The sequence below is a fragment of the Stegostoma tigrinum genome, chromosome 49 (assembly GCF_030684315.1).
Source record: "Stegostoma tigrinum isolate sSteTig4 chromosome 49, sSteTig4.hap1, whole genome shotgun sequence".
Lineage (NCBI taxonomy): Eukaryota > Metazoa > Chordata > Chondrichthyes > Orectolobiformes > Stegostomatidae > Stegostoma > Stegostoma tigrinum.
Genome location: NC_081402.1, coordinates 2,756,154 through 2,781,515, shown reverse-complemented (window position 1 = coordinate 2,781,515; position 25,362 = coordinate 2,756,154). Strand labels below are relative to the sequence as shown.

At 52.5% G+C, this 25,362-nt stretch overlaps 1 protein-coding gene across 1 annotated transcript in view; it reads left to right on the top strand.

The window, feature by feature from the left end:
* Nucleotides 1–9,229: 9,229 nt before the first annotated feature.
* Nucleotides 9,230–25,362, top strand: part of LOC125449944 (UDP-glucuronosyltransferase 2C1-like) — a 35,484-nt gene continuing 19,351 nt past the window's right edge. The window contains exon 1 of the mRNA XM_059643176.1: nt 9,230–9,373. Within this exon, the coding sequence (XP_059499159.1) occupies nt 9,349–9,373 (25 nt within the window). The 5' untranslated portion in view covers nt 9,230–9,348. The remainder of the gene's footprint in view (nt 9,374–25,362) is intronic.

Genomic DNA, 25,362 nt, shown 5'->3' with positions numbered 1-25,362 from the left:
TTTGCTTATAAGACAATCCCTCCATACCAAGGACCATCCGAGTGAATCTTCCCTGATCTGGCTTCTATGAAATGCTACCTTTCGTTAATTAAGGGGACCAAAACTGCTCACAATACTCCAGAGATAATGGGAACTGCAGATGCTGGAGAATCCAAGATAATAAAATGTGAGGCTGGATGAACACAGCAGGCCCAGCAGCATCTCAGGAGCACAAAAGCTGACGTTTCGGGCCTAGACCCTTCATCAGAGAGGGGGATGGGGTGAGGGTTCTGGAATAAATAGGGAGAGAGGGGGAGGCGGACCGAAGATGGAGAGAAAAGAAGATAGGTGGGGAGGAGAGTATAGGTGGGGAGGTAGGGAGGGGATAGGTCAGTCCAGGGAAGACGGACAGGTCAAGGAGGTGGGATGAGGTTAGTAGGTAGCTGGGGGTGCGGCTTGGGGAGGGAGGAAGGGATGGGTGAGAGGAAGAACAGGTTAGGGAGGCAGAAACAGGTTGGGCTGGTTTTGGGATGCAGTGGGTGGAGGGGAAGAGCTGGGCTGGTTGTGTGGTGCAGTGGGGGGAGGGGACAAACTGGTCTGGTTTTGGGATGCGGTGGGGGAAGGGGAGATTTTGAAACTGGTGAAGTCCACATTGATACCATTGGGCTGCAGGGTTCCCAGGCGGAATTTGAGTTGCTGTTCCTGCAACCTTCGGGTGGCATCATTGTGGCACTGCAGGAGGCCCATGATGGACATGTCATCTAAAGAATGGTAGGGGGAGTGGAAATGGTTTGCGACTGGGAGGTGCAGTTGTTTATTGCGAACCGAGCGGTCCCCAAGCCTCTGCTTGGTTTCCCCAATGTAGAGGAAGCCACACCGGGTACAGCGGATGCAGTATACTACATTGGCAGATGTGCAGGTGAACATCAGCCTGATGTGGAAAGTCATCTTGGGGCCTGGGATAGGGGTGAGTGAGGAGGTGTGGGGACAAGTGTAGCATTTCCTGCGGTTGCAGGGGAAGGTGCCAGGTGTGGTGGGGTTAGAGGGCAGTGTGGAGTGAACAAGGGAGCCCCTCCACCCACACATCAACGAATACAAGTCACGGTTGGACGTAGAACAGTTTTTCTGCCGCCTTCGCCTCCACGCCTACTTCTTCAACCGGGAACCTAACCCTCCCTCCACTGACCCCTTCGCCTGCATCCAACACAAGTCCTCCTCCTGGACACCACCCCCAGGCCTCCTACCTTCCCTCGACCTCTTCATCTCAAACTGCCTTCGAGACATTAACCGCCTCAACCTCTCCACCCCTCTCACCCACTCCAACCTCTCCCCTGCAGAACAGGCAGCCCTCCGCTCCCTCCGCTCCAACCCCAACCTCACCATCAAACCCACAGACAAGGGTGGCGCAATGGTAGTATGGCGCACTGACCTCTAAACCGAGGCCAAACGCCAACTCTCCGACACCACCTCCTACTGCCCCCTCGATCATGACCCCACACCCGAGTACCAAACCATCATCTCCAACACCATTCGTGACCTTATCACCTCAGGGGACCTCCCAACCACAGCCTCCAACCTCATTGTTCCCCAACCCCGCACGGCCAGTTTCTATCTCCTTCCCAAAATCCACAAACCTGCCTGCCCTGGTCGACCCATCGTCTCAGCCTGTTCCTGCCCCACCGAACTCATCTCCACCTATCTGGACTCCATTTTCTCCCCTTTGGTCCAGGAACTCCCCACCTACGTCCGTGACACCACCCACGCCCTCCACCTCCTCCAAGACTTCCAATTCTCTGGCCCCCAACACCTCATTTTCACCATGGACATCCAGTCCCTATACACCTGTATTCCTCATACAGATGGCCTCAAGGCCCTCCGCTTCTTCCTGTCCCGCAGGCCCGACCAGTCCCCCTCCACCAACACCCTAATCCGCCTAGCCGAACTCGTCCTCACCCTCAACAACTTCTCTTTCGATTCCTCCCACTTCCTACAGACAAAGGGGGTGGCGATGGGCACCCGCATGGGCCCCAGCTATGCCTGCCTCTTTGTAGGTTAGGTGGAACAGTCCCTCTTCCGCACCTACACAGGCCCCAAACCCCACCTCTTCCTCCGTTACATTGATGACTGTATCAGCGCCGTCTCTTGCTCCCCAGAGGAGCTCGAACAGTTCATCCACTTCACCAACACCTTCCACCCCAACCTTCAGTTCACCTGGGCCATCTCCAGCACATCCCTCACCTTCCTGGACCTCTCAGTCTCCATCTCAGGCAACCAGCTTGTAACTGATGTCCATTTCAAGCCCATCGACTCCCATAGCTACCTAGAATATACCTCCTCCCACCCACCCTCCTGCAAAAATTCCATCCCCTATTCCCAATTCCTCCGCCTCCGCCGCATCTGCTCCCACGATAAGACATTCCACTCCCGCACATCCCAGATGTCCAAGTTCTTTAAGGACCGCAACTTTCCCCCAACAGTGGTTGAGAACGCCCTTGACCGCGTCTCCCGCATTTCCCGCAACACATCCCTCACACCCCGCCCCCGCCACAACCGCCCAAAGAGGATCCCCCTCGTTCTCACACACCACCCTACCAACCTCCGGATACAACACATCATCCTCCGACACTTCCGCCATCTACAATCCGACCCCACCACCCAAGCCATTTTTCCATCCCCACCCCTATCTGCTTTCCGGAGAGACCACTCTCTCCGTGACTCCCTTGTTCGCTCCACACTGCCCTCCAACCCCACCACACCTGGCACCTTCCCCTGCAACCGCAGGAAATGCTACACTTGCCCCCACACCTCCTCCCTCACCCCTATCCCAGGCCCCAAGATGACTTTCCATATTAAGCAGAGGTTCACCTGCACATCTGCCAATGTGGTATACTGCATCCACTGTACCCGGTGTGGCTTCCTCTACATTGGGGAAACCAAGCGGAGGCTTGGGGACCGCTTTGCAGAACACCTCCGCTCGGTTTGCAATAAACAACTGCACCTCCCAGTTGCAAACCATTTCCACTCCCCCTACCATTCTTTAGATGACATGTCCATCATGGGCCTCCTGCAGTGCCACAATGATGCCACCCAAAGGTTGCAGGAACAGCAACTCATATTCCGCTTGGGAACCCTGCAGCCCAATGGTATCAATGTGGACTTCACCAGTTTCAAAATCTCCCCTTCCACCACCGCATGCCAAAACCAGCCCAGTTCGTCCCCTCCCCCCACTGCACCACACAACCAGCCCAGCTCTTCCCCTCCACCCACTGCATCCCAAAACCAGCCCAACCTGTCTCTGCCTCCCTAACCTGTTCTTCCTCCCACCCATCCCTTCCTCCCACCCCAAGCCGCACCTCCATTTCCTATCTACTAACCTCATCCCACCTCCTTGACCTGTCCGTCTTCCCTGGACTGACCTATCCCCTCCCTACCTCCCCACCTATACTCTCCTCTCCACCTATCTTCTTTTCTCTCCATCTTCAGTCCGCCTCCCCCTCTCTCCCTATTTATTCCAGAACCCTCACCCTATCCCCCTCTCTGATGAAGGGTCTAGGCCTGAAACGTCAGCTTTTGTGCTCCTGAGATGCTGCTGGGCCTGCTGTGTTCATCCAGCCTCACATTTTATTATCCTCAATACTCCAGATATGGTCTCACCAGCACCTTGGACAGTTACAGCCAGACTTCCCTCCTCTTATACTCCCACCCCCTAGAAATAAGGGCTAACATTCCATTAGCCTTCCTGATTACTTGTTGCACCTGGGTACGAGTCCCCCGGTGACTTAATGAGTAGGTTTGGGCTCCTACCTAAGGAAGGATGTGCTGGTGTTGGAGGCTGCCCAGACGAGGTTTACCAGAATGAGCCCAGGGATAAACAGCTTGTCATAAGAGGAGCAGTTGAGGCCTCTGCGTCTGTGCTCAATGGGAGTTTAGAAAGATAAGGGGAATTTCATTGAAACTTACAGTATACTGAGAGACCTGGATAAAATGGATGTAGACAAGATGTTTCTACTTGTAGAAGTGACTAGAACCCATGGGCACAGCTCAGAGTGAAGGGACTGAGATGAGGAGGAATTTCTTGAATCAGAGGCTAGTGAATCTGTGGAACTCGTTGCCGCAGAGAGCTGTAGAGGCCAAGTCATTGAGTGTTTTTAAGAGTGTTTTTAAGAGATAAATAGGTTCTTGATTTGTAAAGGGGTTACGGATTACAGGAAGAATGGGGTTGAGAAATGTATCAGCTATGATTGAATGGCAGAGCAGACGCAATGGGCCAAATGACCTAATTGAGCTCCTTCATCTTCTGGTCTTATGCAGCTTATCTCCACTTAACTAACATTCTGTCTTTTTGCCTTCCCTTCCAAAATGAACAACTACGCATTTTCTCACATTCCATCCCATTTGGCAGCAATTTGCCCACCGAGTGAACCTATCAACATCTCTCTGTAAGCTGCTTGTATCCGGCTCACGACCTGCCTTGCCACCTACATTTTTTGTGTTCCATCACTCAGTTGCTCCTCATGCCCCATCCCACAATCGTATCGTTGGCTGACAAACCCTCGGGTTTAATAACATGCCTTGCAGTCTTTCTGTGCAGCAAAATCTGCAGCAGGACAGATAAAGATAACTACTTCCATGAGTGAGGGATTCTAGAACTGTTGTGCTGGGAGTCTGAGAGTTAGGACCATACCATTAAGGAGAGATGTTAGGAAGAACTTCTACACACAAAGGGTGGTTGAACTCTCTTCTACAAACGACAGCAGATGTTCGATCTGGTGTTAATATTTAAATGTGATGAAAATAAATTGTTGTTTAGCAAAGATATGAATGAATAAGGGAAGGTGTCTGGAGTTAGGCTACAGATCAGCCATGATCTCATTCAAGGGCCAAACAGCTGAATGGTCCTCTCCAGTTCCAAATCTCCTCAGACATTCATCTCACACTCTCCTCTGTTCAGTGTTATTTGTGAGCAATGCTGACACCATGGATCTGAACCGAAGAGAGAGCCACGAACCTGCTCAGTCTGGTTCATGTCAATTTGGAGGGTGCTTTCCCAGTCATTAACAGTCTCAGCACTGAGGGCTGGTGACACATGGAAAGCTTGACTGTTAAGGAGAGTTGAGACTTTGACATTGGTGATGTAGTCATTAGCCCAGCAGTGAATCAACATCAGGAATGTTCATTAATTCCAACACTCAAGAACACTGCTGATGTCACTGTCCATTCCGTTCTCAACTAACGTAGAGGGTAACACAACAGATCAGGACTTAGGCCCCTCATCAAGAGAACCACTATCGCACTGGCCCTCTGACAGTGCCTGTTCCCTCAGCCCTGACTCTCCAATAATGTGGTGCTCATCAACACTGACACTTTGATTCCGTGGAGAGTGATAAGCCTGAATTGATTGTGGTCACATCTTTGGAGTGGGGACTTGACCCTATAACCTTTTAAGCCCACATCTGCGTAGTGACATCTACCCACACATATGAGCATCCAAGTTTGTATCTCCCCTTGTTTTAACAGGGACAGCTTTATTGTGCTGCAAAGAGTCATTGCAAAAACAAATATAATCACGAAGCTTGTCCGATCCATCCGAACTCCATTCTGCCCCACTTCTCCCAAACCATCACCCATCTGCACTCTCTACCTACATGCTCCAGTTATGCCCTGTTTTGTTGGAAGTAGTTAATCTTTAGAGGGTTGATGAACACAAGGGAAGTGTAGATGCATCAGGTCGATTGACATTCTGGAGACAATGTGAGAGAGAGGGACGCTGTTACTCTTCCCTGCTGAATCCTAAAAACCCACAAGTCAAAGAAACAGGGTACCAATTGGTATCTGCAACAGGTAGAGAGCCAAAAACAGGTTTCTGTCTATTGCCACCCAAAACAGTGGGGCCCATTCACAAAGTGCCCATCATCAGGGTCCTCAAGCCGTCAAGGTGTCCAATCCCGAACTACCAAAATTACACCTCCATCGTACAGACCCCACACAACACCCGCACACTGTCAGAGGGTCAGTGCTGGAGGAGTGGTCACTGTAAGAGGGACATTGCTGAGGGAGTGGTCATTGTAAGAGGGTCAGTGCTGAGGGGGTGGGCACTGTAAGAGGATCAGTGCCGAGGGAGCGGGGACTGTCAGACGGTCAGTGCTGAGGGAGTAGGGACTGTCGGAGGGTCAGTGCTGAGGGAGCGGGCACTGTCAGAGGGTCAGTGCTGAGAGAGTGGGCAGTGTCAGAGGGTCAGTGCTGAGGGAGTGGGCACTGTAAGAGGATCAGTGCCGAGGGAGTGGGTGCAGTAAGACGGACAGTGCTGAGGGAGTGGGCACTATTGGAGGGTCAGTGCTGAGGGAGCAGGTACTGGAAGAGGGTCAGTGCTGGGGGAGTGGTCACTGTCAGAGGGTCAGTGCTGAGGGACTGGGCACTGTCGGAGGGTCAGTGCTGAGGGAGTGGTCACTGTCGGAGGGTCAGTGCCGAGGGAGCGGGGACTGTCAGGGTCAGTACTGAGGGAGCGGGGACTGTCAGAGGGTCAGTGCTGAGGGAGTGGGCACTGTCAGGGGGTCAGTGCTGAGGGAGTGGGCACTGTCAGAGGATCAGTGCCGAGGGAGTGGGTGCAGTAAGACGGACATTGCTGAGGGAGTGGGCACTATCGGAGGGTCAGTGCTGAGGGAGCAGGTACTGGAAGAGGGTCAGTGCTGGGGGAGTGGTCACTGTCAGAGGGTCAGTGCTGAGGGAGGGGGCACTGTCAGAGGGTCAGTGCTGAGGGACTGGGCACTGTCGGAGGGTCAGTGCTGAGGGAGTGGTCACTGTCAGAGGGTCAGTGCTGAGGGAGGGGGCACTGTCGGAGGGTCAGTGCTGAGGGAGGGGGCACTGTTGGAGGGTCAGTGCTGAGGGAGTGGTCACTGTCAGAGGGTCAGTGCTGAGGGAGGGGGCACTGTCGGAGGGTCAGTGCTGAGGGAGGGGGCACTGTCGGAGGGTCAGTGCTGAGGGAGTGGGCACTGTCAGAGGGTCAGTGCTGAGGGAGTGGGCACTGTCGGAGGGTCAGTGCTGAGGGAGGGGGCACTGTCGGAGGGTCAGTGCTGAGGGAGCGCTTGTTGCCTGAGAAGTAGAAATTGCCTCAGTCAGATGTTGGGAAGCTGAAACGATTGTTTCCTCACCTTAATCCGAGCTTCATTCCCAAACTAGAGACTCCAACCAAATCTCGAGCAACTATCTGAGGCTACACTAGATTATTTGTAAGCTTTGCACTGTATTTATCTCTGACATGAATTTCTGACCTGATCCATATGCCACCCAAGCCCCGACTCCCTCTTCCTATCTGTCCCCTCCTCCAGCCCCCTCCCCAGCCTATCACCTCGTCCAGCTCCTACACCTCCTCCCTCTCCTTGTCACCTCCTCCAGCCCCCTATACCCCCTCCCTATCTCTGTCACCCCCTCCAGCCCCCTACACCCCCTCCCTATCTCTGTTACCCCCTCCAGCCCCCTACACACCCTCCCTATCTCTGTCACCCCCTCCAGCCCCCTACACCCCCTCCCTATCTCTGTCACCTCCTCCAGCCCCCTACACCCCCTCCTTATCTCTGTCACCCCCTCCAGCCCCCTACACCCCCTCCCTATCTCTGACACCTCCTCCAGCCCCTACACCCCCTCCCTATCTCTGTCACCCCCTCCAGCCCCCTACACCCCCTCCCTATCTCTGTTACCTCCTCTAGCCGCCTACACCCCCTCCCTATCTATGTCACCTCCTCCAGCCCCCTACACCCCCTCCCTATCTCTGTTACCTCCTCCAGCCCCCTACACCCCCCTTGCTATCTCTGTCACCCCCTCCAGCCCCTACAACCCCTCCCTATCTCTGTCACCTCCTCCAGCCCCCTACACCCCCTCCCTATCTCTGTTAACTCCTCCAGCCCCCTATAACCCCCCTTGCTATCTCTGTCACCCCCTCCAGCCCCCTACACCCCCTCCCTATCTCTGTCACCCCCTCCAGCCCCCTACACCCCCTCCCTATCTCTGTCACCCCCTCCAGCCCCCTACACCCCCTCCCTATCTCTGTCACCCCCTCCAGCCCCCTACACCCCCTCCCTATCTCTGTCACCCCCTCCAGCCCCCTACACCCCCTCCCTATCTCTGTCACCCCCTCCAGCCCCTCCCTATCTCAGTCACCCCCTCCAGCCCCTACACCCCCTCCCTATCTCTGTCACCCCCTCCAGCCCCCTACACCCCCTCCCTATCTCTGTCACCTCCTCCAGCCCCCTACACCCCCTCCCTATCTCTGTCACCTCTTCCAGCCCCCGACACCCCCTCCCTATCTCTGTCACCCCCTCCAGCCCCCTACACACCCTCCCTATCTCTGTCACCCCCTCCAGCCCCCTACACCCCCTCCCTATCTCCATCACCTCCTCCAGCCCCCTACACCCCCTCCCTATCTCCGTCACCCCCTCCAGCCCCCTACACCCCATCTCTGTCTGCTGCTCTGTTGATGGAAGTTGTCTGCTCTCCATTTATTTGCATCCCTCCCCCAGGGACGGCCTGCCTTACCTACTGAGGGGGGCCTGAGCTCTGGAACACCCCGCCTAAATCTCTGAACTTACCCTCTGCCTCTCCTTTGTACATGCCCTCCTTAAAAAGCAACCTCTTTGGCCAAGACCTTGGCTACCAGTCCCAAACACCACCCATGTGGACCAGGGTTAAACTTTATCATGTCCCTGTGATGCTGTGTTCGGCTGTTGAGGAGGATCAATGAGAAGAAGGTGGAAATGGCACAAATTGGTCCAGCTGGCCAAGTCCACCTGAACAGGAGAGCTCTGTGCGGTCAGATCACTGATCTCCAGATTGTATTGTCATTTTTGCCTGTTGGCCCTTGAAAGGGTATTTTTGCCGCTGAGTGGCTCAATGACAGCACGTAGATTTACATCTGGAGAAATTCTGGGTCTGGAAGGTGAGACCATTGGGCCTAGAAATATTGACACATTTTCTACTGGGATGGGGCAGCTGTGGCCAACAGTTGTAGAGTGTGAATGATGTGAATGAAAGGGTGGATTCTGGTCCTGAAAGGGTGAAAGTTTGGGCCTCTAAGTGGGCCCTGAAGGGTGAATGTTTGGCCTTAGTCCAACAAACATGTGGAAAAAGCACAGTAGAGCTGCTCCCTGCTTATCTTGTCCTTGGCAGTGTGTTCACCGTGGGTTCCCTCACCGAGGGGAGTGAGGTACATCCTATTTATAACTTCTTTAAATGACTCCTCTCTTCAAAGTCCACCCAAGTCTGGCTGTGCATAGCCCTCAGACAGTTCCTCTTGCTCGGGGATACCAAGCATCTACCGTGCTGTCTAGGAAGCTTGCTACAAGGGTCACCGAGGCAACCATTTCCATCTGAGTCAGGATGCGGTGGTGTGTTCCACAGCAAGGTAAGAGATGTTCAAGTTCTCCTCAAAGCCTCCTCGCGGGACCTCCGAGTGGCAGTATCCCTCCTGTGCCCTGTCGCTGAGAAGGTGAGCACAGGTCTCGGACTGAAGGTCTCCACCTGGAAGGAGCACACTGACCCAATGGGACAGACAGGTCCAAGCCCACGCAGGGTTCTCCACAGATTCAAGGAGTCATCGGTCTGCACATGTTGAAGGGTGAGAAGAGAGGGAGTGATAATGCAGGGTATAACAGCCTACTCACTTATCACATCACAGCAGGATACTCAATGATGTGGGCTATAAGTACAGCAGAAGGTGACAGAGATGGGCAAGGGTGTACAGTTGGTGGGTATTACAGAGATAGGGAAAGGAAGAGTGTAGGGGCTTCTGGGGCTTGTAGAGATCGGATGTGGTATAGGGACTGGAGGGGATTATAGACTTCGGGTGTGGTATAGGGGATGGAGGGGGTTATGGAGTTTGAGAAGGGTGTAGTGGCTGGAGGGGTTACGGAGATTGGGAAAGGAAGAGTGTAGGGACTGCAGGGGGTTATGGAAATCAGGAGGGGTATGAGGCTGGAGGGGGATATAGAGATCAGGTGTGGTATAGGAGTTGGAGGGGGTTACGGAGATTGGGAAGGGTGTGGTATAGGGGCTGGAGGAGGTTAGGGACAGTGGGAAGGGTGTAGGGGCTGGAGAGGGTTACAGAGATTGGGAAGGGTGTAGGGGCTGGAGCAGGTTAGGGAGATTGGAAGGGCTTTGGGGCTGGAAGGGGTTACGGAGATTGGGAAGGGAAGGGTGTAGGGACTGCAGGGGGTTATGGAGATCAGGAAGAGTATGGGGCTGGATGGGGTTATAGAGTTCAGGAAGGGTGTAGGGGCTGGTGGGGGTTATAGAGATCGGGTGTGATATAGGGGCTGGAGGGGGTTATAGAGATCAGGAGGAGTATGGGGCTGGAGGGGTTACGGAGATTGGGAAAGGAAGAGTGTAGGGACTGCAGGGGGTTATGGAAATCAGGAGGGGTATGAGGCTGAAGGGGGTTACGGAGATTGGGAAGGGTGTAGGGGCTGGTGAGGGTTATAGAGATTTGAAGGGTTTTGGGGCTGGAGGGGGTTATGAAGATCAGGAGGGGTATACGGGGCTGGAGGGGGTTATAGAGATCAGGAGGGGTATATGGGGCTGGAGGGGGTTATAGAGATCAGGAGGGGTATATGGGCATGTGGCTCCGTATTCTGCATCTAACTCCACACTATCCTTGACCTGGGTGGGTTTGATGGAGACAGTGTAGAGAGATCTTTACTCTGTATCGAACACTGTGCTGTCCCTGTTGCGGGAGTGTTTGCTGGGAGGACAGTCTAGAGAGAGCTTACTTTGTATCTAATCCTGTGCTTTCCCTGTCTTGGGAGTGCTTGATGGGGGAACTACACAGACGGAGCTTTACTCTATATCTGACCGCGTCCTTTCCTGCCCTTTCCCTGTAATCCTTGATTCCATGACTGACCAAGAATCTATCTATCTCAGTCTTAAATTTCCACAAGGACAGAGTCCCCACAGCTCCCTTTGGCAAGGAGATCCAAAAACCCTCAACTCCCTGACAGAGTTAATTTCTCCTCATCTCAGTCTTAAATTGACACCCTTTTATTCTGCCCTCTGGTCCTAGATTCTTCTGTGATGGGAATCATCCTCTCAGCATTTACCCTGTCAATCCCCTCCCCCGATGTTTCAATGAGATCACCTCTCATTCTTCTAAACTCCAGTGAGTAGAGTGCCAATCTGTTTAGCCTTTCCTCATAAGACAATCCCTCCATACCAGGGATATTTTTTCTATTCATTCATGAGATATGGTGTCACTGGTTCAGCTACAGTTTTCATTGCCCGTCCCGAATTGCACTTGAGAAGGTGATACAGAGTTGCCTTCTTGAACCATTACAATCCACAGGCTGTAGGTTAATGTACAATGCTGTTAGGAAGGAAATTTGAGGTTTTGACCCAGTAAAAGTGAAGGAATGATGATATATTTCCAAGTCAGGATGGTGAATGGCCTAGAGGGGAACTTGCAAGTATATATCTACATGCTGCCGTGTATCAACTGTCCATTGCCATTCCAGATGGAATTTGTCAGAAGTTTGGAAGGTGCTCGATAAGGAGCATTGGTGAATTTCTGCCATGCATCTTGTAGATAGTGCACACTGCTGCAACTGAGCATCAGTGGTGGACGGAACGGGTGCTTATGGATGTGGTGCCAATAAAGCAGCTGTTTTGTTCTGGATGGTATCAAGCTTCTTGAGTGTTGGGGCTGCACTCATCCAGGCATGCGGGGAGTATTCCACCGCCTTCCTGTCTTGTGCCTTGTAGATGGTGAACAGGCTTTGAAGAGTCTGGAGGTGAGTTATTTGCTGCAATATTCCTAGCTTCTGACCTGCACTTTTAGCCACTGTGTTTATGTGGTGAATCCCAATTGAGTCTCTGGTCAATGATAACATCCAGGATATTACTTGTGGGTGATTTGGTGATGCTAATGTTATTTCATGTCAAGAGGGCGATGGTTAGATTCTGTCGTGTGGGAGTTAGTCACTGCCTGGCTCCTGTGGGGTGTGACTGTAACTTGGAATTTGTCAGCCCAGCCTGGATACTGTCCAGGTCTTCCTGCATTTGAACATGGACGGCTTCAGTCGCTGAGGAGCGGTGAATGATGCCGATCATTGTGCAATCATCAGCAAACATTCCTACCTCTAACCTCACGGTGGAGGGAAGGGCAGTGATGAAGCAGCTGAAGATGGCTTGGCCCAGGGCACTATCCTGAGGAAATCCTGCAGAGGTGTCCTGAAGCTATACCAGGTACGACTCCGACCAGCAGAGATTTTGCCCCCTGCTACCCATTGATTCTGGGTTTGCTCGGCCTCCTTGATACCACACTCTGTCAAATGCAGGCTTCATGTCAAGGGCTGTCACTCTCACCTCACCTCTGGAACTCAGCTCTTTTGTTCATGTCTGAAGCAACGATGGGGCCACAGGAGGAGACTGAGATGGATCATCCACTCGGCACTTCTGGCTGAAGATGGTTGTGAATCCTTCAGCTTTTCTTTCGCACTGATGTACTGGGCTCTTCCGTCATTGAGAATGGGGAGATTTGTGGAGCCTCTGCCTCTGGTGAGTTGTTTAATTGTCGACCACCATTCCCGACTGGATGTGGCAGAACTGCAGAGCTTAGATCTGATCTGTTGGTTGTGGGTTCGCTTAGCTCTGTCTTTCACTTGCTGCTTTCGCTGTTTGGTGTGCAAGGAGCCCTGTTTGGTAGCTTCACCAGAATGACACCTCAATTTCAGTCATGCCTGGTGCTGCTCCTGCGCTCTCCTTTGAACCAGGCTTGATCCTCTGACTTGATGGTAATGGTTCAGTGGGGATTTGCTTGGCCATGAGGTTACAGATGGTGCTGGACTGCAATTCTGCTGCTGTTATGGCCCACAGTGCCTCATGGATGCCCAGTCTGGAGTTGCTGGGTCGTTCAGTCTTTCCCAGTTAGTGTGGTGATACTGCCATACCACACGATGGCGGCTATTCTCAAGTTGAAGGCTGGGCTTCATCTCCACAAGGACAGTGCGATGGTCATTGTTATCAGTATTGTCAGGGACAAGATGCGTCTGCAGCTGGCAGGTTGTTTAAAGATCAGCTCAAGCATGTTTTTCCCTCTTGTTGGTTCCCTCACCACATGCTGCAGACCCAGTGTTGTTTTTATCCTTTGGGACCGAGCAGCTCGATCTGTAGCACTGCTGCCGAGCCACCCTTGGTGGCAGACATTGATACACCCACCCAGCATACATTTTGTGCCCTTGCCACCCTCACCCTCAGTGCTTCTCCCAAGTGTTGTTCAACATGGAGGAGAACGGATTCATCAGCTGATGGAGAATGTGCATGGCAATCAGCAGCAGATTTCCTTGCCCATGTTCAACCTGAAGTCGTGGGTCTTCACGGGGTCTGCAGTCAACGTTTAGGACTCCCAGAGCAACTCGCTCCCGACTGTACACCACGGTGCCCCCTGTCTGCTGGGTCTGCCCAGCTGGTGGGACAGCACATACCCAGGGATGGTCATGGCAATGTCTAGGACGTTGTCTGTATGGTATGATTCTGTGAGTGTGACTATGTTGGGCTGTTGCTTGATTAACCAATGAGACAGCTTTCCCAATTTTGGCGTTAGCTTCCAAGTGTTAGTGAGGAGGACTTTGCAGGTCAACTGGATTATTTCTACTGTTGTCTTTTTCAGGGCTTAGCTTGATGCCAGGTGGTCCATCTGCTTTCATTTCATTGTTGAGACTTCATTATGATTGATACAACTGAGAGGCTGGCTAGGCCATTTCAGAGGGCAGTTAAGAATCAACTACATTGCTGTGGGTCTGGAGTCACCTGAAGGAGACCTGCCATTTGAATAAACATGTGAATAGGGAAGGTTTGGATGGATAATGGGCCAAACACAGGCAGGTGTGACTGGTTTAGTTTGGGAACATGGTTAGTGTGGACTACTTGGACTGAAGGATCTGTTTCCATGGTGAATGACTCTATCTATCTAAAGGGCATCAGTGAGCCAAATGGGTTTTTCAACAATCAACAGTTAGCTGCCTCCAACAAAATTATATCCTTCCTTAGATAAGGGAACCAAAACTCTTCATAGTAGTCCAGATGCTGTCTCACCAGCACCTTGTACAGTTACTCTTGCACTCCAACCCTGCCCCAAACCCCAGAAATAAGGACCAACATTCCATTAGCTTTCTGATTACCTGCTGCCGCTGTGTGCTAGCTTTCTGTGTTTTGTGTACAAGTTCCCCACACCCCCCAAAATCCGTTTGCAGCCTTTCTCCAATTATGCAGAGGCAATGAGGAACAGAAAAGGTGATACGGCAACGTGGACGGTGATGCGGGAATGCAGAGTAGAAATGCGACACAGGAACATGGAAGGCAATTTGGGGACGGTGGAAGGGATGGAATCGAGGCCACCAGCCCTGGTATCCAGGCAGCAGCGTTACACTGCAACACCCTCAGATTTAATGACACCATACTCACACCCACTTACAGAAAAACACAAAGGAATTTGGCAGTTTGCCACAGTTAGGGAAGATCTCGGCTGCGTGAGATATAGGAGTTGTGGAAGCTGCATGAATCGACTAGGGAGATAGGAATGGGAGGATAGTTTGGAAGAGTGTGATGGGGGAGGTTCGAGTGAAGACGAGAGGGCCCCTCTTCATCACTGCTTTGGCCTAAAGATTTGGTGCTTTCCTCAGGCTGGAGGCATAACCAATCCCAGATTAACAGCAAGAGAGATAACTGTTCTGCATTTACATCAACTACTGTACAATTAGATCCCAAAGGGTGACAGTTTTGTTAGTGACCCTATACACAGCTTAGTTATTAACCCACACATTGCCTGTCACTATAAACAGGGCCTGTGTGGAACACCGTAAAGAGGGACGGTCACAGCTGAAGAACCGCCAGACAATCGGAGGATCAATGCTGAGGGAGCGCCACAGTGTCGGAGGGTCAATGCTGAGTGAATGAGCACTGTTGGAGGGTCAGTGCTGAGGGAGCGCTGCACTGTCGGAGGGTCAGTGCTGAGTGAATGAGCACTGTTGGAGGGTCAGTGCTGAGGGAGTGGGCACTGTCAGAGGGTCAGTGCTGAGGGAGTGGGCACTGTCGGAGGGTCAGTGCTGAGGGAGTGGGCCCTGTTGGAGGGTCAGTGCTGAGGGAGTGGGCACTGTCGGAGGGTCAGTGCTGAGGGAGTGGGCACTGTCAGAGGGTCAGTGCTGAGGGAGTGGGCACTGTCAGAGGGTCAGTGCTGAGGGACTGCACCGTCAAAGAGGATGTGCTTTGGCTGAGATTCCTGATACTGCAATTAACATCCCGCAGCCCTCTCTGTCTCCACCTCCTCAAATAGCATAAGCATGTGCTCTGTGAAGAAGTCATTTTATTTGTAGTTACATGTTCCCCTCCTGCTGATGTCAACCACAGCCTCTTCACAGCCCTCGGAAGAGCATCTTCAAGGGCTCCTATCCCATCAAGAGCCCTTACAGGGGGATGCAGCCAGGAGCAGTTACTTAATTTCACTCAGTGAGTGCATGAGGTGTTTTAATGTAATTTCCTGGTTGCCGAGGGAACCAGTGCGCGCACACATACACACAGACACAGACTCACATATACAGGCACACAGATACACACACTCTTCCCAGTGCTGTAACTGAGTGCCTGCAACTGCCCACGCAGCTTACAACCATACAGTGCATGTGGGCTGCTGACTGGAGATGTGTGCATCATCTTACTACACAAGTCACAGACCACCCCCAGATCCCCATTCCGTCCCTGTTACCAGCTCACACTGTGTCACCCCAACCTCAACTCCTACCTGCCGTGAGGAGCACATCAACAAACACTGCGACTGAACAGCTCGCAATGAGTGCCAGAGACACCAGCAGAGAGCCACTTTACACAATGATGAGCCCCCAATGAGGGTGCATGCTGAGAGAGTCAAAGGGTCAGCGCTGAGGGGATGGGCACTGTCAGAGGGTCAGTGCTGAGGCAGCGGGCACTCTAGGAGGGGGCAGGCATTGTCGGACAGTCAGTTCTGAGGGACTGGACACTGTCAGAGGGTCAGTGTTGAGGGAGTGTGCACTGTTGGAGAACAGTGCTGAAGGAGCAGGCACTGTCTGAGACAGCTGGCACTGTCGGCAGGTCAGTGCTGAGGGAGTGGACACTGTTGAGCGATCAGTGCTGAGGACGTGTCAACCCTCAAACAGTTTGCCCCTCCCTCAGCATTGATACTCCAAGGGGTTAGAGGAGGTGACAGAGATAGGGAGGGTTGTAGGGGGCTGGAGGAGGTGACAGGGATAGGGAGGGGGTGCAGTACCTAGAGGACGTGACAAGGATAGGAACGGGTGTAGAGGCTGAAGGAGGTTACAGAGATAGAGAGGGATCTTGGGGCTGAGGGAGGTTACATGGATAGGTAGGGACTGCAGGAGTTTGCAGGAATAGGACGGGTCTTGGGGCTGGTGGAGGTGAACAGAGATAGGGAGGGGTTGTTGGGGCTAGAGGAAGTGACAGAGATGTAGGGGCTATATATGGTGTAGGGGCTGGAGGAGGTGACAAAGATAGGGAAGGCTGTAGGGGCGAGAAGAGGTCGCAGAGATAGGGAGGGGTACAGGGCTGGAGGAAGAGACAGAGTTGTTGATGGGGTATCAGATGTTCCTGAACCAGAACAAAATGTGGGGGAGTGACCATGGGTAGATGGTCAGAAGTAAATATGTTCAGTTCAGAAGGGAAGTTAAGTGCTGACCCATCTCAACGAGGGTCCAGCTGAGAAGATGAAGTGTAGATGAAGAGAAATTTCTCTGTTGCTGTCCTACAACCTGCCTGGAGACAGCCTAACATCTCTGTGTCCTGCCATACCATGCATGTCCATAGGGTGATAACACGGTATAGAGCTGGATGAACACAGCAGGCCAAGCAGCATCTTAGTAGCAGGAACGCTGATGTTTCAGGCCGAGACCATTCATCAGAAATTTCTGCTTGGCCTGCTGTGTTTATCCAGCTCTACACCTTGATATCTCTGATTCTCCAGCATCTGCAGTTCCTATTATCTCTGATACACTTCCATAGGGCGGTGCTCATCACTAGTAACGGCTCCCACTGTGTGATCATGGACTGACTGAATCTGCACTCCGGCCTCTTGGCGTTCAGATGTTTTGAAGCACTATCTGTAACACCTTCAGAAACAACACCCCACCTTATTTCTGACACTTCCTCCAGCCCCTACATCCTCGTCCCTATTTCCAACACTTCCTCCAGCCCCTACACCCCTCCTATCTTTGTAAATTCCTCCAGCCCCTACACCCCCTCCTTACTACCTGTAAGCTCCTCTCGCCCCTACGCCTCTTCCTACTTCTGTAACCTCCTTCAGCCCCACTCCCATCACTATTTCAGTCACCTCCTCTAGGCTCTACACTCTTCCCTTTCTCTGTTCCTCCTCCAGACCCTACTCCCATCCCTCTGTAATCCCACCCAGTCCCCATCAGCCTCCCTATCCTAATGGAGCACTGAACTGTTGGAAGGTCAGTGCTGAGGGAGCACCACACATTGTCTGAGGGTCAATGTTGAGGGAACGGACACTCTGAGAGTGTCAGTGCTGAGGAAGAGGGCCCTATTGGACAGTCAGTGCTGAGGGTATGCCACATTGTCAGAGGGTCAGTGATGAGGGAGCAGTACACTGTCGGAGGGTCAGTGCAGAGGGAGCGCTGCACTGTTGGAGGGTCAGTGCTGAGGGAGTGGACACCATCGGAGGGTCAGTGCTGAGGTAGTGTTGCACTATCAGAGCATCAATATTGAAGGAGGGCCACACTGTTGGAGGGTCAGTGCTGAGAGAGCGCCGCGCTGTGGGAGGGTCAGCGCTGAGGGAGTGAGCATTGTCGGAAGGGTTCCTTTGTAGTTGAGCTGTTAAACATGTCATTACTCCTCCAATGCCCACAAACAGCATCCCAACTTCAAACAATATCAACCATTACTCAGGGTCACAGGTCAGAATCCTGGAATTCTTTCCCTAACAGCACTGCAGCATGTCCCCACACTACACAGGGTCGGGCTACTCCTGTGGGTTAGGAAGACGGCTCACTCCCACCTTCCCAAGTGGCAATTAGGGATGGGTGGTGAATGCCGGTGCTACAAACAAGAACGTAATAATGAAATGAAAATAATATATCCCATGGCTACTATATCGAAAGACAGATCGGTCAATTCAAGAAAGCAATGTAGACGCCCCCAGGACGAGAAACGTTGCAGAGGCAGGTGGGTTGAAACAAGTCAGGAAGACCCTGCCTGAAAGGACAGATTATGCAGGAGTTTGCAAAAGGTGTTGGATAAATATGGAGCTGTGGGGAACGAAAGAGCTGGTGGGAATAGTGGAGATAATTAACACTTTTGAGGGTCCGAGTATGGACTTGATGGGCCAAAGAGCCTCCCGCAGTGATGAACAAACTGATGATTCTATTATTACCCATGTGATTATTATCAGTTCATTACACACACAGTACATAAGACAAACCAGCTGCTCTGAGTGACTGCACCACATTCCTGACTTGGAACAATATCAGCTGTTCCTTCAGTATTTCTGGATCAGAATCCTGGAACTCCCTCCCTAATGGCACTGTGTGGCTCTCCCTGCGCTACACGGGGACTGCAGCAGCTAACCACCACCTTTTCAAGAGACTATTAAGGCTGGGCAATAGGAGTTTGGTGCAGCCAAAAACTGAAGGAGGCCATTCAGCCTCCCAGACCCTACTGTTCTTTTCCAAATGATTGTGGCTGATCTGATTGTGGCCTCAATTCTCCACTTTCCTGTCTGTCCCTAACCCATTACTCTTGACTCCCTCCTTGATTGAAATTCTTTCTAGCTCAGCTATCAATAGATTCACTGACCTGGCCCTGGCTGCTGTCTGTGCAAGCTAGAGAATCCCACAAGACGCCTGACCCTGTGAGAGAAGACATTCCTCTTCACCTCTGTCTGAGGCAGCAGACCGCTCATGGTGAAACTGCATGCCCCTCTCGTTCTAGATGCCCCCACGAATGATGGGGGGAGGAACACCCATTCAGTCTCTGCTCTGTGAATCCCACCACCGCGCCCCCCCCCCCCCCCCCACCCCACCACAGGATCTGTGATGCTTCAATGCCATCACCCTCTCATTCTTCTTAACTCCAATGGGGACTGGTCCAACCTGCTCACCCTCTCCCCAGATGACAGAACCTCCCCCCACCCCCTCACTGCGGGACTGAGTGTCCCATTTTTTCCTCTCCACATCGGACAGTGCCCCATTCTCACGTCTCCCTGCCGGATGCAGGAGCTAGTCCCCCATTCTGCCCATTCCCTGTCAGAGCAAGTCCCCCATTCTTCCCCCTCCCTGTGGGATGTGGGGGCAAGACCTCCATTCTGTCCCCTTCCCCTGGGAGCAAGACCCCATTCTCCCCTCTCCCTGCGGGATGCCAGAGCAAGTCCCCCATTCTTCCCCCTCCCTGTGGGATGTGGGGGCAAGACCTCCATTCTGTCCCCTCCCCCTGGGAGCAAGACCCCATTCTCCCCTCTCCCTGCGGGATGCCAGAGCAAGTCCCCCATTCTTCCCCCTCCCTGTGGGATGTGGGGGCAAGTCCCCCATTCTGCCTACTGCCACTTTTCTCCCCACTCCATGTGGGTCTGAATCTCCCATTCTCTCTGTGGGAGAGAATCCCATATTCTGCCCCTCTCCAGGGAGGGGAGAGAAGAATTTTTTTCCTGAATGAATTTGTTATCTACTCTCTAATTTTCATGAACCCTTGTCTCACAAGAGGAGACACACTCTCTGTCCCCACTGTAGCCAGATTTCTCATCATTTGGATGAGCTCTATTAAGTTGGCACTTCCTCTGCAATCTGTTCCCTGGGACGCACTCTAAGACAAACTTCGACTGTGCCTGGAGGACTATCAACTTGGTGATAGATGCTCTTTGGTCTGCCAAAACCTTGTTGGTCTTCCAGAACAAGGAGTTGACCCTGATTGAGTGTTGCAGGCTGGCACATTCCAAGTCACACCACTGTCTGAGGTCTTCCTGCTGAAAGTAAATGGGGTCCGCTCAGTTATCAGACCCTCCCGATGCTTCAAACACATGTAAATATAGTCTTGTACAAGTAATAGATGCCTCTGGTTTATTTGTTAGATAGAGTCAAACTCGTGTTCACTTGTTTCCTTGATATGCTACTGTACAGAGTGAACTATTTCTGTGACAATGTATATAATGTATATATAAAGATATATAAGTATATTTTTGAAATAAAAAAAAGATGAGGGCAATGTTGGCAGAGTTAGTAAATGCTACAAGTCCCGCATTGACCCCTCGAGAAGGAACCTTCTTAACCTGCTGCAGTCCATGTGGTCCAGGGACACCCCACAATGCCACTACAGAGGATCCAGTGACACTGAAGGAACAGCCAATATTGTTCCCAATCTTCATTAACAGGGGCATACAGTACAAGACCAAGGAAGTGATGTTGGGCTTGGACAACACACCTATGAGACCTCAGCTGGAGTACTGCACACAGTTATGGTGGGTACCTTATAGGAAGGATGTGAACACATTGGAGAGACTTCAAAAGAGGTTTCCTAGATTGGTTCCAGGGATGAAAGATTTCAGCGATGAGGATAGGTTGAAGAAGTTGAGCCTGTTTTCCTTGGAGGGAAGGAGATTGATGGGAGATTTGATAAAAGTTTTCAAAATCATGAGCAGCCTGGACAGAAAGACAGGGAGAAGCAGTTGCCACTCATAAGGAACAAGAATGAAGAGACATAGATTTAAAGTGATGTGCAAATGAAGCAAGCCTATTTGTGCAGGGAGTAGTTAGGGAATAGAACACACTGTCTGGAAATACGATGGAGACAGGTACAATCAAGGCGTTCAAGAAGGTACTGGATGGTTGTTCTGATAAACATAAAGGTGTATGAATTTCAGCAAAAAGCAGGTGATTGGCCTGAGGAAATAATACTTACTCAATAAAGAACCAGAGCAGGGAGACGGATGGAGGGGGAATGGGGTAAAGGTCCAGAGGGGGAGACGGATGGAGGGGGAATGGGGTAAAGGTCCAGAGGGGGAGACGGATGGAGGGGGAATGGGGTAAAGAACCAGAGGGAGAGACGGATGGAGGGGGATCGGGGTAAAGAACCAGAGGGGGAGACGGATGGAGGGGGATCGGGGTAAAGAACCAGAGGGGGAGACGGATGGAGGGGGAATGGGGTAAAGGCCCAGAGGGGGAGACGGATGGAGGGGGAATGGGGTAAAGGCCCAGAGGGGGAGACGGATGGAGGGGGAATGGGGTAAAGGCCCAGAGGGGGAGACGGATGGAGGGGGAATGGGGTAAAGGTCCAGAGGGGGAGACGGATGGAGGAGGAATGGGGTAAAGAACCAGAGGGAGAGACGGATGGAGGGGGATCGGGGTAAAGAACCAGAGGGGGAGACGGATGGAGGGGGATCGGGGTAAAGAACCAGAGGGGGAGACGGATGGAGGGGGAATGGGGTAAAGGCCCAGAGGGGGAGACAGATGGAGGGGGAATGGGGTAAAGGCCCAGAGGGGGAGACGGATGGAGGGGGAATGGGGTAAAGGCCCAGAGGGGGAGACGGATGGAGGGGGAACGGGGTAAGGAACCAGAGGGGGAGACGGATGGAGGGGGAACGGGGTAAAGAACCAGAGGGGGAGACGGATGGAGGGGGATCGGGGTAAAGAACCAGAGGGGGAGACGGATGGAGGGGGAATGGGGTAAAGGCCCAGAGGGGGAGACAGATGGAGGGGGAATGGGGTAAAGGCCCAGAGGGGGAGACGGATGGAGGGGGAATGGGGTAAAGGCCCAGAGGGGGAGACGGATGGAGGGGGAACGGGGTAAGGAACCAGAGGGGGAGACGGATGGAGGGGGAACGGGGTAAGGAACCAGAGGGGGAGACGAATGGAGGGGGAACGGGGTAAAGAACCAGAGGGGGAGACGGATGGAGGGGGAACGGGGTATGGAACCAGAGGGGGAGACGGATGGAGGGGGAACGGGGTATGGAACCAGAGGGGGAGACGGATGGAGGGGGAACGGGGTAAAGGACCAGAGGGGTAGACGGATGGAGGGGGAATGGGGTAAAGGCCCAGAGGGGGAGACGGATGGAGGGGGAATGGGGTAAAGAACCAGAGGGGTAGACGGATGGAGGGGGAATGGGGTAAAGGCCCAGAGGGGGAGACGGATGGAGGGGGAATGGGGTAAAGGCCCAGAGGGGGAGACGGATGGAGGGGGAACGGGGAAAAGAACCAGAGGGGGAGACGGATGGAGGGGGAACGGGGAAAAGAACCAGAGGGGGAGACGGATGGAGGGGGAATGGGGTAAAGGCCCAGAGGGGGAGACGGATGGAGGGGGAATGGGGTAAAGGCCCAGAGGGGGAGACGGATGGAGGGGGAATGGGGTAAAGGCCCAGAGGGGGAGACGGATGGAGGGGGAACGGGGTAAAGAACCAGAGGGGGAAACGGATGGAGGGTATTAGGATAAAGAATCAGAAGGGTGATGGTTTAATGGGGAATGGGATAAAGAACCAGAGGGGGAGATCAATTGATGAGAATCAGGGAACAAACCAGTGGGAGAGACAGAGACGAATGGTGGCATCACTTTCAATCAGAAATTTCAATAGGAGGGAACAAACTGGGGGGGGTGGGGGCTGTGTGTGTGGACATACGGGGTGTAGGATGGTGACAATGTGGATTAATCCAATAGCTCTGTGAAAGAGGTGACATGTAGGGTATGAGCCAAATGGCCTGCATCTGTCCTCTACTATATTATGATGATGGCTTCTTGCTCACTGAGTCTTTGAGAAGATTGTGCAACTCTCCCTTACAGCTTCACCTGACCTGCTCCGACTGACTCCGTGCCAAGGGAAATGTATTTTGTGGAATGTGGACTGGCAATTTTGCTATGCGCTTCTAGAACATTCTGTACCCAGAGATCAGATATCGACTGCCGCTATCATACCACAATAGCATGGTAGACACCCGGCGTAGCATTCATTCCAAACTGGTGCCAAAGTGACCATCCCTTCCGATTGGAGTGTAGTGGGAGATCCCAGAGGAGGACACAGCTAGCTGGTTGGTAATTTAATCAGCCATGAATCTGAAACACATTGCCAATGGGTTTCCATGAGGAGCTGGTGCGAAATGGTGCAGCCTGGATAGCTCACTTGAGCAAACAGCCACTGCCTGGCTGTTGGTTAGGGAGACAGAACTCTCACCTCATGCATGGCCCATAGTATCCTCCGCTAGCCAGGCCCAGTCTTTCCTGAACGCAGCATCACCAGGTCTCAAGGCAAAGACCATTCTTGCACTTCATTCGCACTCAAAATTCACACACAGCCTTCTTAAGGCCGGTTTTAACTTCTCTGGAACCTCCTCCAGCATCTACGCTCCACCCTATCCCTGTAGCCTCCTCCAGCCCCTACATCCCCTCCCTATCTCCATCTTCTCCTCCTCCGGCCCCCTACATGCCTCCCTATCTCTGTCACCTCCCCCAGCCCCTACACCCCCTCCCTATCTCTGTCACCTCCTACAGCCCCTAACCCCTCCCTATCAGTGTCACTCCCTCCAGCCCCGTACACCCCCTCCCTATCAGTGTCACTCCCTCCAGCCCCTTACACCCCCTCCCTATCAGTGTCACTCCCTCCAGCCTCTACACCCACTATCCTCCACCTCTTATACAATGCCTCACGAGCCTACCCTGATTCCAATTGCTCTACCATTTAGTGCTGTGCCTTCAGGTATGGGGGTGGAGCTCTGAAGTCTGGAATGTCCTCCCAAAAATGGTTTAGCTTTTCGTCACACCCCTAGTCTGTCCTTATGCTGCATGGAGTCAAACCTGTTCTGTCCCTTCGGAATGCCAAAGTCACCTTGCCATCGGTGAGCACCACCACTTTCAAAAGCTTGTCTGAGCTCTCCCCCAGCCATTCTTTCACTGTCGTTGGGTCAGAATCCTGGAATTCCCTCCCTAATTAAACTATCCCTAAACCACACAGGGACCGCAGCAGGTCAAGAGTGCAGCTCACTATCACCTTCTCGTGGGACAATTATAGGTAGATAACATATGTTGGCCTTCCAAACATATTTCTTAGGCATCAAGTATTTTTGAAATCTAGCATGTAAAATTGAATCAGCAGGCAGTTTATTGAGAGCGCTATCAGTTTCACTGCCCCATAGTCAAGCAGCTCTGTTTGAGTCCCATATTTTGCACACTCAGTTTAAACTGATAATAGAGATAATGGGAACTGCAGATGCTGGAGACTCCAAGACAACAAAATGTGAGGCTGGATGAACACAGCAGGCCAAGCAGCATCTCAGGAGCACAAAAGCTGACGTTTCGGGCCTAGACCCTTCATCAGAGCATGTGAGCTCTGATGAAGGGTCTAGGCCCGAAACGTCAGCTTTTGTGCTCCTGAGGTGCTGCTTGGCCTGCTGTGTTCATCCAGCCTCACATTTTGTTGTCTTAAACTGATAATAGCCTGGGTTTGCACAGTCACTGTAATCCTGGAGAACCTTTCAAGCCTCTTTGCAACTGCATAACAATGTGAAAACGTTGGGTGAAAGGGAGAGGTGATGAAAAGCACACTTCTGAACGGAAAATCTTAAAGGGGAACAGACAGAGAGTGTGAGAGAGAGAGAGAGCGAGATGCAGAGATCTGATGCCGGGAATTCCAGAAACCAGACAGCAAGAACTGCAGACGCTGGAGTCAGAGATAATACAATGTAGAGGTGGAGGAACACAGCAGGCCAGGTAGCTTCAGAAGAGGAGGAAACTTGACGTTTCGGGTTGGGACCCTCCTTCAGAAACATTCTAGAGCGTAGGCACTTCACACCTCTATCCCGGGAGCTGAAGGCACTTACTTTAATGGCAGAGCAATGGGAATCGGGGACAGTATGCCAGAAGACAGAATTTTGAGAGTGTAGCCATCACAGAGGGTCTTCAGATGTGGCAGAAATAGGGAGGGGGTGTAGGGGCTGGAGGGGGTGACGGAGATAGGGAGGGGGTGTAGGGGCTGGAGGGGGTGACGGAGATAGGGAGGGTGTGTAGTGGCCGGAGGAGGTGACATAGGGAGGGGTGTAGGGGCTGGATGAAGTGACAGAGATAGAGAGGATGTGTAGGGGCTGGAGGAGATGAAAGAGACAGGGAGCAGTGTAAGGGCTGGAGCAGGTGACGGGGATAGGGAGGAATGCAGGGGCTGGAGCAGGTGACAGGGACAGGGAAGAGTCTTCAGGCTAGAGGAAGGTACTGAGACAGGGAGTGAGGTGGAAACACGAAACATGAATTGCAAAGCACTGATATTGCCAAACAGGGGGATGCCAGACAATGGAAGTGACAGGTGTAAAGGACTTGGAGCAAATAAGAACAGAAGCAGGGTTTTGGGTGATTGGAGATGTAGGACAAAGATTGTGA